We start from the raw sequence: 14,272 nt of genomic DNA, 5'->3' as shown, positions 1-14,272 counted from the left end.
TGAGGTTAGAAAATCGGCACAAGTTATATAACTTTGGGATATGTAATGTGTTCTTGGCAGGAGTGTGTGTGTGTGTGTGTGTGTGGGATTATTGTCCAGAGGTTTTATAAGTGGTAAGTGTTGATGTATAGTTTTCTGTTGCTGGTGAACTGGAGGAAGGTGGGGAGCCAATCAGAGCCAAGACAGTACCTCACTGTTGTGATGTTGGATGATATGTATCCGATGCCAGGACTGGACTGAGAGGTGGTCAATAAACCGGAACGCCTGGGGTAGATTGTGAGCACATTTTTCTTTCCAGCTATCAAAAGTATCTGCAAGTCAAGCCCATTTGGGTCGAATGCAAGGTGCCTGAACTTCAACTGCACTGGCGAAAAGGGACTTACTTCAAACACTGGGAAAATTGATCTGAATCCAAGGTAAACCAGTGGAGCAGTGTGGAGATAAAGACTTTGGAAAAACATCCTAAAGACCCACCTTTTTTTCACAGATGCACCCAAAGAAGCATTAGATCCAGATTAAAAGTTTGGTGTCAAATTTTGTTTGATAAAACTCCTGTGAAGTATGCTGGGATGTTTTATAACACTGGAGGTGCAACAAATTGTTGTTGGTAGCTGGTCCCAGCAATGCCACTTGCTGCACGCAGAGCTGAATTGGGCTGAGGTTCGCTCACCGTTAACTGCTCACCAATTGAGCCATGACCCCCGGGGGAGGTAAACATGTGACAGTATCCCCTCTCCAGTCAGAATTCAGAACAGAGGCGATGGGTGTTTGAAGGTGTTCAGGATTGTTGTAGAGAACACACAGGTTGCTGATAAAAGAGATGGGTTGCCGAAGCTTCTTGCCTTGTACTCATCAGGACAAATGCAAGTGTACCAAATTTCAAACACTCGCGACAATTTATGCCGGGGAAAGACGGTGCTGATTGGTTGGCAAGTCGATTCTGATTAGTCGAGGTGATATCATGGAAAAAGTGAATTGTAATGTAAGCTCCCCCAACTCCTGAGTAATTCAAAAATGGCGCAAAACCTACACAAAATGTTGTTTGTACGAGACAGAGTACAGAGTGCAACTGGCTCGTTGCAAAATCCAACACAAAACATCTATTATGATGTGATTCCACGACTGGGCAGCACTTTTTGAATAATCCTGAGTGCGCCAATAGCTACTCTAATGATCATTTTAAGAAAATCAGTCAAACTTGGGACGTGGCTCATCTACTGTTGCAGGATGTGACATACATTCATAAGCAGGGACTCATTCTCTGCCAACTAAAGGAATATGATCAAGCTTTCTGCTTTGTACTTACGATCAAGGATTTGCCTGAGCCACATCTATACCAGTGCCGAGGTAAAAACTGGAGGAACAACATCCAGAACATTCCTCCGTATTTCAGTAAAGACTCAAAAGTGACGCATGGTTCAGAATGGCCCCTGGGGAGCTAGGAAAGACTGTGCTTCCCCTCAGCTTTCTCCATTGCCACGCCTGGGCCAATCAAATTGGACTTGCCATCCAATAAGTGATTTCTTTTGTTCCCCTGCAGTGTAAATTGTTGCAATCGTTTGAAATTTGGCATTCTTGCCTTTGTCCTGATGAGTGCAGGACAAAAAACTTCGGCAACTTGTCCATTTTGGCGTCCAGGTTTAAAGAATTGATTTTTGTTCCAGGTATCATGTGTGCAACAGACACATGTGGTTTGAATGCATAATGTACCAAAAAGGCCGAAGGGTTTGAGTGCAGATGTAAGGACAGATTTGTCTCAGCCACTGGAGAATGCATATTTACTGGTAAAACAAAGACTCAGTGCAGAGGTAAAAACTATTCTGCTGGAGATGCAAGACCTGAAGGATAGAGCGTTTGCAAAGAATAGACTTTTGATTGGGGTTATGAATAAAAATTGCCCCCTCTTCAGTAGAAAGGTTGGCAGGGTTATACAGAAAGAACGGTGGAATGGAACAAATGGGATCACTCCGTCAAACAGCCAGCATGATGGCCCAAATGGCCTTCTTTGGTGCTGTAAGATCCCACAACCATTTAGTCAGTGTAGCAAAATGGCATTCACACTGGGAGATAGAAAAAAATTAAATGTGATAGGTTTCAGGGATAGAGAACACCATTGGAAGGTCATGAACCCAGAGGATGAGTGAATCCCGTTAATCGTTATTACCGGAAAGATTGGGAACATTATGAATTTTCAAGTACCTCAGAGGTGCCCCAGGATTGAACTTTCCTCACATTCCAAGGTTTAGTGGCTGGATCTCTGCCCACAATCCTCCAACTCTCACCGACTGGTTTTACCCAGGGAGAAGGTGCATTCTCGGAGACCAGGAGGTAGACAGACAGCCCTGAATGAGAGCCACCTCTTTCAGAAGGGGAGGCCCAGTAAAAGAATCCACCATCCCTGCCTCTCCACCCCTCCTCCCCATGCACCTCCCATCCATACCTCCTTCCTGCACAACACATCCCTTCAAAATTCTCAAAGATTTGACTTCTCTCGAAACTCAACTGGACTCGCCACATATTCGCGTGGCTACAAGAGCAGTCATGATGTGGAGATGCCGGTGTTGGACTGGAGCAAACACAATAAGAAGTCTCACAACACCAGGTTAAAGTCCAACAGGTTTATTTGGTAGCAAAAGCCACTAGCTTTCAGAGCACTGCTCCTTCGTCAGGTGAGTGGGAGTTGTGTTCACAAACAGGGCATATAAAGACACAAACTCAATTTACAAAATAATGATTGGAATGCGAGTCTATACAGGTAATCAAGTCTCAAAGGTACAGACTATGTGAGCGGAGAGAGCTTTAAGCTCAGATTGAAGAGATGTGTACTGTCTCCAGACAGGATAGTTAGTGAGATTTTGCAAGCCCAGACAAGTCATGGGGGTTACTGATAGTGTGACATGAACCCAAGATCCCAGTTGAGGCCATTCTCGTGTGTGTGGAACTTGGCTATCAGTCTCTGCTCAGTGACTCTAAACTGTCATGTGTCATGAAGGCCACCTTGGAGAATGCTTACCTGAAGATCAGAGGCCGAATGCCCGTGACCATTGAAATGTTCCCCAACAGGAAGAGAACGCTCTTGCCTGGTGATTTGTCGAGTGGTGTTCATTCATCTGTTGCCGTAGGGTCTGCATGGCCTCCCCAATGTACCATGCCTCGGGACATCCTTTCCTGCAGCATATCAGGTAGACAACGTTGGCCGAGTTGCAAGAGTATGTGCCATTTACCTGGTGGATGGTGTTCTCACATGAGATGTTGGCATCCATGTCAATGATCAGGCATGTCGTGCAGAGGTTGCTGTGGCAGGGTTGTGCCACTGTTCTCCTGAAAGCTGGGTACTTTGCTATGGACAATGGTTTGTTTGAGGTTGTGCGGTTGTCTGAAGGCAAGAAGTGGGGGTGTGGAGATATGCCTTGGCGAAATGTTCGTCTTCAGTCTGTAGCCTTCAACATGTCTTTGATGAAGACGAACATGTGACTCCAGAGCTACAGCAATATGGTTGACTTCCAACTGTCCTCCAAGGGGACAATTAGGGATGGGCAATAAATAGTGGCATTACCAGCGATGCCCACCTCCTTTGACTTAAGAATACACAAAGAACCCACTTGCACGTGTTCTTGGCGTTATCACTATGAGGGTCACAAATATTTGGAGTTCTGCACTCTGGTTGGTGGGGTGGGGTGCAGGGAGGGTGTATGGCTCTTGGTCACTGAGATTGACATTGGGATGTCACGGTGGCATTGCTGCCTCACAACGCTAGGAACCCAGGTTCAATTCCGGCCTCGGGTCACTGTCTATGCGGAGTCTGCACGTTCTCCCCGTGTCTGCTTGAGTTTCCTCCGGGTGCTCCAGTTTCCTCCCACAGTCTGAAAGACTAACGTGGGTCAGTTTGACTGGCCATGCTAAGTATCAGGGGGGATAAGCAAGGGAAATATATGGGGATAGGGTCTGGGTGGGATTGTGGTCGGTGCAGGTTAGACGGGCTGAATGGCCTCCTAGTGCACTGTAGGGGTTCTGTGATGCTATGATAGATTTTTGGACCCTTGCAGGGGGGGGGAATGGAGAGATTTGGGGGTCGGGCAGGAAAGTGGGGTGAAGGGTCAGCAATGAGCCCACTGACAGCCAGAGCAGGCCTGAAGAACCCCTGTTCACATTGCTCATGGCGTGATCCTGAAGGATGTTAAAGTCCAGTGTTCGACTTCTCCAGAAAATGAAGTCAATGTCAATAGAATGTCACTTTAGGCAGGAGCTAAAGGGGGCTGAGAGACAAAAATAAAAAGTAATAATTTAAATTTAATTTATCAGTACCACAAGTAGGCTTCCATTAACGCTGCAATGAAGTTAATGAAAGTTGATGAAAATCCCTTAATCGCCACACTCTGGTGCCTGTTTGGGCACATCTTTAAACACTAAGGGGCAAGTTAGCATGGCCAATCTGCCAAACCTACACATCTTTGGACACTAAGGGGCAATTTAGCATGGCCAATCCGCCTAACCTACACATCTTTGGACACTAAGGGGCAATTTAGCATGGCCAATCCGCCTAACCTACACATCTTTGGACACTAAGGGGCAATTTAGCATGGTCAATAGGCCTAACCTGCACATCTTTGGACACTAGGGGCAATTTAGCATGGCCAATCCAGCTAACCTACACATTGTTGGACACTAAAGGGCAATTTAGCATAGCCAATCCACCTAACTGCACATTATTGGACACTAAGGGGCAATTTAGCATGGCCAATCCACCCAACCTGCACATCTTTGGACACTAAGAGGCAATTTAGCATGGAACCTGCACCAACAACAATCCCATCCAGGCCATGCACATCAGCACATCTATCGGAGGAAACCCACGTAGACACGGGAAGAATACAGTGACCCAAGCCGGGAATCGAACCCGTGTCCCTGGCACCCTGGGCAGTCAGCATGTGAAGGTGTTCAGGGAGATAATGAGGTTGTTTTTCATTTCAGATGTCGATGAGTGTGTTAATGAAGATTGGTGTGGTCCGAATGCCGCATGCACCAATACTTATGGGTCTTTCATCTGCAGCTGTAAGGAAGGATTTACCACAAACACTGGTGAACGTGAATTTACCGATATAACACAGACTCAGTGCCAAGGTAAGACAATACTTGCCTTTGAAATGAAACATTTAAACAAATGGTTCTCTCTGATCTAGCATCTCTCAGATGTTGACAGGCACTGAGGTGTACCCACTGCTGTAAGGTAACAACACGGCAGTTAATTTATGCACAGCAACATGCCAATGGTCAGCTGATGGGTTTTAGCCGTGTTAGATTGAAGTATAATGTTGGCCAAGATATCTGGGGATGAACTACAGAACGGGAATTTCTGCAATCACCTGGCAAATCAAGCGTGGCGCTCGGTCCGGCTGCCTCTCACCGCTGCACTGAGCTGTCAGCCTAGAATTGTGTTCAAGTCTCGAACCACGACCTTCAGATTCCACTCTGCGTCTGTGTGTGTGTGTGCGCGCGCGCATCTGTTGTGTGTGTGTGTGTGTGTGTGTGTGTGTGTGTGTGTGTGTGTGAGTGTGTGTCTGTATATATATGCGTACATCAGTGTGTGGGTGCATCTGTGTGTGTGTGCATCTATGTGTATCTGTGTGTGTGTGTATCTTCATATATGCATACATTTTTGTGTGCGCGCGTGTGCGTGCGCATGTGTGCGCATGTCTGTGTGTGTATGTGTGTGTGTGTGTGTGTGCATCTGTGTGTGTCTGCGTGTGTGTACATCTGTGTGTGTGTGCGCGCGTCTGTGTGTGTGTGCGCGTCTGTGTGTGTGCGCGCACGTGTCAGTGCGTGCCTGTCTGTATGTGTGCCCATCGGTGTGCGTGCTCATCCATGTGCGTGCCTGTCTGTATGCGCGCCCGTCTGTGTGTGTGTGCGACGTACCTGTGCGCACCTGTGTGCGTCTATACATCTGTGTGTGCGCGCGCATCTGTGTGCATGCGCGCAACTGTGTGTGCACTCGTCTGTGTGCACGCCCATCTGTGTGCACGCCCGTCTGTGTGTGTGCCTGCACGCGTGTGCGCCTGTGCGCGCGCCTGTGTGCGTGCGCGTGTCTGTGTGCATGTGCACGTGTGTGCGTGCACGCGCCTGTGTGCGTGCGCGTCTGTGTGCATGCATGTGTCTGTGTGTGTGCATCTGTGTGTGTGCGTGCATCTGTGTGCGCGTGTCCATGTGTGTGTGTGTCTGAGTGCATGGGCGTCTGTGTGCATGTTGCTCAGACCCAGCTTTGTCCTTTCCGTTTACAGCCCAATTTCTCCTGAAGTTGAGGACAGAGTTAACTTATGGAATGATTCCCACTAAAGCCAGAAAAATAGTGCAATAAGCGCCCTTAGTTTATAGCTTACATAGAAATCATAGAATCCTATAGTGCAGAAAGAGGCCATTCGGCCCATCGAAGCTGCACCAACAACAATCCCACCTATCCCCATAACCCTGTGCATTTATCCTGCTGATTCCATCCCCTCCCCCCACCCCCGGCAGTAAGGGGCAATTTAGCATGGCCAATCCACCCAACCCGCACATCTTTGGGTTGTGGGAGGAAACTGGAACACCCAGAGGAAACCCACGCAGACACAGGGAGAATGTGCAAACTCCCACAGTGATCCGAGGCTGGAATCGAACCCTGGGTCCCTGGCACTGTGAGGCAGCAGCTCTAACCATTGTGCTGCGTATTACTTTATGAGTTGCTCTACCAACTGCCATTTCATATCCTGATGAAGGAACAGCACTCTGAAAGCTTGTGCTATCAAATAAGCCTGTTAGACTTTAACTAGTGTTGTGACATTCTTACGGTGGAAAAACATGAAAATGAATTTGTTATTAATACTGTGACTTTTCAGCTATGAGCTGACCTTGACTAAAGCCTTCACTGATTCAATTTATTTGCATATAGTAGCTCTGAAATGTGCCTCAAGAATCTACAGATCCAGTTCAGTATCTGCCACACAGTGGTTAGCACTGCTGCCTCACAGTGTCAGGGGCCCAGATTTGATTCCCAGCTCGTGTCACTGTCTGTGCAGTCTACAAGTTGTCCTCGTGTCTGCATGGGTTTCCTCCGGTTGCTCCAGTTTCCTTTCACTTTCCGAAAGGCGTGTGTGTCAGGTGCATTGGCTATGCTAAATTCTCCCTCAGTGCACCCAAACAGGAGTTGGAGTGTGGCAATTCAGAGATTTTCACAGTAACTTCGCAGCAACGTTAAAGTAAGTGTGACACTGAGAAATAAACTTTAAACTTAAACTAAACTTTGTGGCAGCTGTGGGTTGGTGGGGAGGAATGGTGAAAGAATGGGGAGCGGGTCCCCTTTATCTAACATCAGTGTAGAAAGAAAAATTAATGAAGAATCATTTCTCCAGCAGCTTTCCTGTCTTCAGGACATCCCAGAGTGTCTCACCACTTTTTGAAGTGTGGTCACTTCTCTAATGTGGAAAATGTGCCAAGCAGAAAATTTGCACACAACAAGCTTCCATAGGCAACAGCGTTGGATCTCCATCTGAGAAGATAGACATGGTCTCAGATTAACAGTTCAGCTGAACGCTGGCAGCACAGTTAGTGCAGCACTCCCTCAGGACTGCGCTGGGACTGTAAGCTTACATGCTCAACTCCCTGACGTGGGATTTGAACCCATGGCCAACTGAAGTCCAGACGGCAGATTGGCTAGCCGCGCTAGCACCTTTTCTACATGACGACAGAGAAGCTGTGAGGGCCTCTGGGATGTGCTGAAGTCATGAAAGCTGCTGGAGAAATGTTTGTTCCTTATTTGTGGGACAGACGGACACCCGATGTCACTTTGCCCCATTTTACACGCACATGTGCAACATTGAGGTTAGCAGAATCGTACAGGAGTTGTAACCACACCCATGATAACTAAAGGGCTAATGGAGTCCATTAAAAGGTCATTAAACATAGATTTCACTTTGCCCATGCAATTTTACGCTTGTCACATTGGGCAGAAAAGGCAGGTGGGTGTTACGTTTTTATCCATTTGCCAACCAAGGTCAGAATAAAAGGCCCTTGGAGCACAAGGACTTTCATTTCACTTGTCATATTGCTGCTATAGTATTACTGAGTTTTTCCAGGTGTCCTTTTTGATTACACTAGCTTTCTAAACACTTCAAAGAGCAATGAGGCACTCTGGACTGTCCTGAAGTCATGAAAGCTACTGGAGAAATGTTTGTTCCTTGCTTTTGGGATGCAAGCCGAACATCATTTTGTGCTGTGCCCCACCTCAAAATGTAAAATTTAAACTCAGTCTACTGTGTGTTAGACAAGAATTCAACACTTGTAGAGGGTAACACAAACACAATGAGCAACAGAGAAGTGGATCAAAGAAAAGGCTGGTTACTCTGATGGGTATTGTATCACCACTGCGTTAAATGGAATTAATTTCTTCATGTTAGGAACCAATACCTCCTTTTCCGATGCGGAGAAGTTATTATTCACAACGAGACTCATCATGGTTTATGTGAATGTGTTCTCTCTGTTGCCTATGACTTCACCACAATGCTGGACTAGACATTTGGCTTCTCAATAGTTTTTGAGAGATCACAGGAATTCAATATTTATTTTTCTTATAACTTTTATTGAACATTAAATCTCTACCAAGCTGGCACCTGCATTCTCTGGGCAGCGCGGTGGCACAGTGGTTAGCACTGCTGCCTCACAGCACCAGGGACGCAAGTTTGATTCCCAGCTTGGGTCACTGTCTGTGCGAAGTCTCCACATTCTCCCCGTGTCTGTGTGAGTTTCTTCTGGTTGCTCGAATTTCCTCCCACAGTCTGAAAGACGTTCAGGTTAGATGATTTGGCCATGCTGAATTCTCCCTCAGTGTACCCGAACAGTCACCGGAGTGTTGCGGCTAGTGGATTTTCACAGCAACTTCATTGTAGTCTTAATGTAAGCTTACTTGTGACAATAATAAATAAGCTTTAAAAAAAATCTGAACTCCAACCCACAGATGAACAAAGGCACCTGTTAAGTTACATGGGAACATGGGAACACTGTCATCTCCAAGTCACAGGCACTCCTGACTGGGACAGAGTGCTGGCTTAACATTTCATTCAACAGATGACATCTGTGTGCAGCACCCTCCTTGGCGCTGAAATGTTGGACTGGATTTTGTGCTGAAGTTCCTGGAGTGGGTCTTGTAGTCACAATCTTGTAATTCCAGGAACATGTGCTATTGTCACTGGGCTACTCTGACACTGAATTGTCCTGGGGATTTGCACTGAGTCACCCAGGGCTGAAAATTGACTCAACATCTCACAATTGCTGCGTAGACATTTGTGTGGAATTCTCGTTTGCTTTTCTTCTGTTTGAACTTTTAAACTTCTTCCTGATTCCACAGAATTGCGCCAGAACAACCTGGGCCAATGCAACAATTTGACAGCACAGGTATTTATTTTGATGAAACACTGATGTTGGGATGAAGCTTGGGATAACAAGTCTATTACTATTGTAGAGCAGGCAGAGAGGAGATTTAGGAGGGGTCTGTTAATTATGAAGGATTTTGCTACACTGGATATAAAATGTTGGTCCAGTATTTGTGGTTGTAATGATAGCGAATCTATCAGTGCTCATCATCTAAAACTAATACAATATCTGCTGTCCATATGTGTGATAAATGGGGAAATCTGAAAGCTGTTCTCAGTGATAACACAGAAACATAATGGGAGCAGAAGTAGTTCATACGGCCCTTCGAACCTGTTCCACCATTCAATTTGATCATGGCTGATCCTCTCCCTCAACATCAAACTCACAATCCCTCCCCATACCCCTTGGTGTCTTTACCATCTAGGAATTTATCTATTTCTTTCTTAAATACATTCACTGACTTGACTCCATATCTTTCTGGGGTAGACAACTCCACAGGTTCACCACTCTTCAAGTGAACAAATTTCTCTTCATCTTCTAAATGGCCTCCCCTGTATCCTGACACTGTGACCCCCTTGTTCTAGACCTCACCCTTCCTCTCAGCCAGAGGAAACATCCCTGCACCCAGTCTGTCCAACCCTCTCAGAATCTCCACTCATTCTAAACGTCCAGAGGCTACATATCTATCCCTCCTCACTTGACAATCCTTCCATTCCAGGAATCACTCTGGTGAACGTTCACTGCACTTCCTTAAGTAAGGAGACCAAAGTCACACACACAAACTGCTTATTATTTTCTTCTCTGGTTAAATGCTTTTTAAAAATTAAAAGAAACATCATTACATATAGTTTTCCATAAAAAACAAGCGATAGTTGGTTTAACCAGTTGAAAAAAGGCACAAGTTTTACAAAAAATATGCCTCAATTGTTTCCTCAGAAGAAACTCTTCAAATGCAGACAATAAACAGATCACAAAATGTACTCCAACTTACAAATCAAAGAAAGGGTTTAATAAATAAACTACATTACTCCAAACTTGGGGCCTCTCCCTGGGCAAATCCAATTCCCCCACAATTCCCCCACAAGTCCCCCCCTCCGTCATCAAGGAGGAAATAACGAGGCATCTTTATTGGAGTTCTATGAGGATGTGTCTAGGGCGGTGGATAGAGGAGAGCCGGTGGATGTGGTCTTTCTTGATTTTCAGAAGGTGTTTGACAAGGTACCTCACAAGAGGTTATTGCAGAAGGTAAGGGGGCATGGAGTTGGGGATAGGGTGTTAGCATGGATTGAGGATTGGTTGTCAAATAGGAGGCAGAGAGTGGGGGTTAATGGGTGCTATTCGGATTGGCGGATGGTGACTAGTGAAGTGCCCCAGGGGTCGGTGCTGGGGCCTCAGCTATTTACCATATATATAGCTGATCTGGAGGAGGGAACCGAGTGTATGGTGTCGAAATTTGCTGATGACACCAAGATTGGTGGAACAGCAAATTGCGTGGAGGGTGTGGAGAGTCTGCAGAAGGATCTAGATAGGCTGGGCGAATGGGCCAGGAAATGGCAAATGGAATTTAATGTTGGCAAGTGCGAGGTGGTCCACTTTGGTAGGAAGAATGGTAGGAAGGACTATTACTTACGTGGCGAAAAACTGCAGCAGGCGACGGTGCAGAGGGACCTCGGGGTCCTTGTGCATGAGTCGCAAAAACCCAGCCTGCAGGTACAGCAGGTGGTCAGGAAGGCTAATGGGATGCTGGCCTTCATAGCGAGGGGGATTGAATATAAAAGTAGGGAGGTCTTGCTGCAGCTGTATAGGGCATTGGTGAGGCCGCAGCTGGAGTACTGTGTGCAGTTTTGGTCGCCGCACTTACGCAAGGATATTTTGGCCTTGGAGGGAATGCAGAGGAGGTTTACTAGACTGATACGGAGTTGAGGGGGTTGAGCTATGAGGAGAGGCTGAATAAACTAGGCTTGTACTCGTTAGAGTTTAGAAGAATGAGGGGAGATCTCATTGAGGCATATAAGATGATGAATGGGATGGATAGGATAGAGGTGGAGAGATTCTTCCCGCTCAGAAAGGACAGTAGGACTAGGGGGCACAGCCTCAAGATAAAGGGGGGGTGGTTTAGAACGGAGTTGAGGAGGAACTTCTTCACTCAAAGGGTGGTGAATCTCTGGAATTCTCTGCCCGTTTGAAGTGGTGGAGGCTGCCTCGCTAAATATTTTTAAGACGCGGGTTGATGGGTTTTTGATAAGCGAGGGGATTAAGGGTTATGGGGAGAAGGCGGGAATGTGGAACTGAGCCACGACAGATCAGCCATGATCTTACTGAATGGCGGGGCAGGCTCGAAGGGCTGGATGGCCTACTCCTGCTCCTATTTCTTATGTTCTTTATGTTCTAATTCCAGACAGGTTCTTATTTATAGTGAGTCAGCTCATCAGCTGACCATCCCATCATTCTGTAATTGGTTCCATGGTTTACCGGGTCAGCTGACTCTTGCAGCTTGTTACCATTGGTCACATAACATCTGATACAAAGTTGTCACCGGTTACGTTCTAACATCAGTTGCTTTGTAAATGTGTGAATACTGATGTCCTATCTACATGCATGTACACATGTAATCTGTGTATCTGTCTGATTGAATCAAACTACTTGTTATCATCCAAACACACTCATCATCCAGACTACCTCTGTTACATGCTCCACCTCTAACCCAGCCTCCACATACCTGTTGCTTACACTCCTGCTTTTGTTATCTCCAGACCTGTCTACTCCAAAGTTCCCACTCAACATCATCCTAACTCATACTAATTTCTGCTCACCCATCACTGCTGTGCTTGCTGACCCACAGTGGCAACCAGTCCAGTAATGTTTGACTTTAAAATTATGTTCAAATTGCTCCATGGTCTCATTCCTGCATCACTGCAACCTCCACCAGCCTTCCAAGATCTTTGCACCTCTCCAATTCTGGCCTCTTGCACATCCCAGATTCCCTTTATTCCACATTGGTAGCGATAAGAAAATCTTTCCCTGAACCGCTCTGCCTTTCTCCTCCTCTCCCCTTCTTTAATCGCTCTTTAAAGCTTAAAGTTTGTCATTTCACTGCTGTCATATTTCAAACATTTAGTTACCTATCCTGATATCACTACTTAGCGTGGTGTTACATTTTGACTGAAATGCTTTAATATGTTAAGAGTGTTATATTAGTGAAAGTCAGCCTGTGTATCTTTATGTAATACCTCTGTATCTGTATCCATCTAACTGATCTGCCTATGCTTTTTACACAATTAGGGCGGAATTTTCCACATTCCCTTGGCATGTTTTTGCATGCAGCAGAGGTGGCCCCGCTGGGGTATGGATCTTCCAGTCCTGCCGCTATCAAGAGCGGGAGTACAGAGAAGGTTCACCAGGTTTATACTGGCGATGAGGGGGTTAGCTTATGAGGAGAGATTGTGTAGATTGGGCCTGTACTCGTTGGAATTTAGAAGGCTGAGGGGTGATCGTACAGAGACATATAAGATAATGAAGGGGCTAGATAGGGTAGAGGTAGAGAGATTCTTTCCACTTAGAAAGGAAACAGAACTAGAGGGCACAGCCTCAAAATAAGGAGGGGAGGGGTCAGTTTAGAACAGAGTTCAGGAGGAACTTCTTCTCTCAGAGGGTAGTGAATCTCTGGAATTCTCTGCCTATTGAAAGCTACCTCGTTGAATATGTTTAAGTCACGGGTAGATAGATTTCTGATCGATAAGGGAATTAAGGGTTATGGGGAGCAGGCGGGAAAGTGGAACTGATCCACTTCAGATCAGCCATGATCTTATTGAATGGCAGGGCAGGCTCAAGGGGCTAGATGGCCTACTCCTGCTCCTATTTCTTATGTTCTTATGATAGTGTTTCTTGTTGTTTGTAGCCCACAGTGGGAGGGGGTGGGGGTGCTGTCCAGAAGATCTTACTGACAGGAACAGCTGGAAAATCCCGCCCTTAGTATTTGTGCAACAGTGTACATGTTTCTGTGATCTTTTTGCCAATATATATGATCTGTGCACATATTTTCTCTATATACATATATATAGTCCATATCTCCACATGTACAGCCTCAGAAGATTTTGTGAAAGGAGTAATTCTAAATGAACTGAAGTTAACTCGCTTCCTCAGGAAGATTTTGACACATCTCTTCTCTTCTTCACACAGATGTCCCATACTATGTTCCAAATCTTTTGTTCATATATTTCCTCGATCACCAAACTGGTTGACGTGCGCCCTTTCCAGGTCAGTAGTGACAAATTGTTTGTGTCACAAATAGTGGATAAGAACATAAGTGCAAGTCACCTGGCCCCTCAAGACTGCTCCACCTCTATTAAGATTAAGACTGAACTGAAGTTAACTCGCTCCATGGATTGAGCTTCAAAGGTTTCAATGTCCAAGAAACTTTATCACAAGCCTGCAATTGCTTCAAGACATTATGCATGCAAGTGTCATGAGTGAGAGATTTGCCTTCATAATCTGAACTGGTTCAAACAAATTTGTGTGATTCCCCCCTTCCCCCAGACTACTTATAAACTACATGGCAGTACCTACATAAGAACATAAGAACATAAGAAATAGGAGCAGGAGTAGGCCATCTAGCCCTTCGAGCCTGCCCCGCCATTCAATAAGATCATGGCTGATCTGTCGTGGCTCAGTTCCACTTTCCCGCCCTCTCCCCATAACCCTTAATCCCTTCTCTTATCAAAAACCCATCAACCCGCTTCTTAAAAATATTTAGCGAGGCAGCCTCCACCACTTCAACGGGCAGAGAATTCCAGAGATTCACCACCCTTTGAGTGAAGAAGTTCCTCCTCAACTCCGTTCTAAACCGCCTCCCCTTTATCTTGAGGCTGTGCCC

General features: G+C 45.9%; 1 protein-coding gene across 1 annotated transcript in view; it reads left to right on the top strand.

Moving 5' to 3' along the window:
• Nucleotides 1-694: 694 nt before the first annotated feature.
• The window catches only part of LOC145360895 (adhesion G protein-coupled receptor E3-like), a 40,751-nt gene continuing 27,173 nt past the window's right edge, over nt 695-14,272 (top strand). Inside the window, exons 1-4 of the mRNA XM_080216397.1 lie at nt 695-710; nt 4,972-5,121; nt 9,374-9,420; nt 13,579-13,656. Coding sequence (XP_080072523.1) covers nt 695-710; nt 4,972-5,121; nt 9,374-9,420; nt 13,579-13,656 — 291 coding nt within the window. The remainder of the gene's footprint in view (nt 711-4,971; nt 5,122-9,373; nt 9,421-13,578; nt 13,657-14,272) is intronic.

The sequence above is a fragment of the Carcharhinus amblyrhynchos genome, chromosome 33, assembly GCF_965287045.1.
Source record: "Carcharhinus amblyrhynchos chromosome 33, sCarAmb.v2.hapA, whole genome shotgun sequence".
Lineage (NCBI taxonomy): Eukaryota > Metazoa > Chordata > Chondrichthyes > Carcharhiniformes > Carcharhinidae > Carcharhinus > Carcharhinus amblyrhynchos.
The sequence above is the reverse complement of the archived record's forward strand: the minus strand, read 5'-3'. Positions and strand labels throughout refer to the sequence as shown.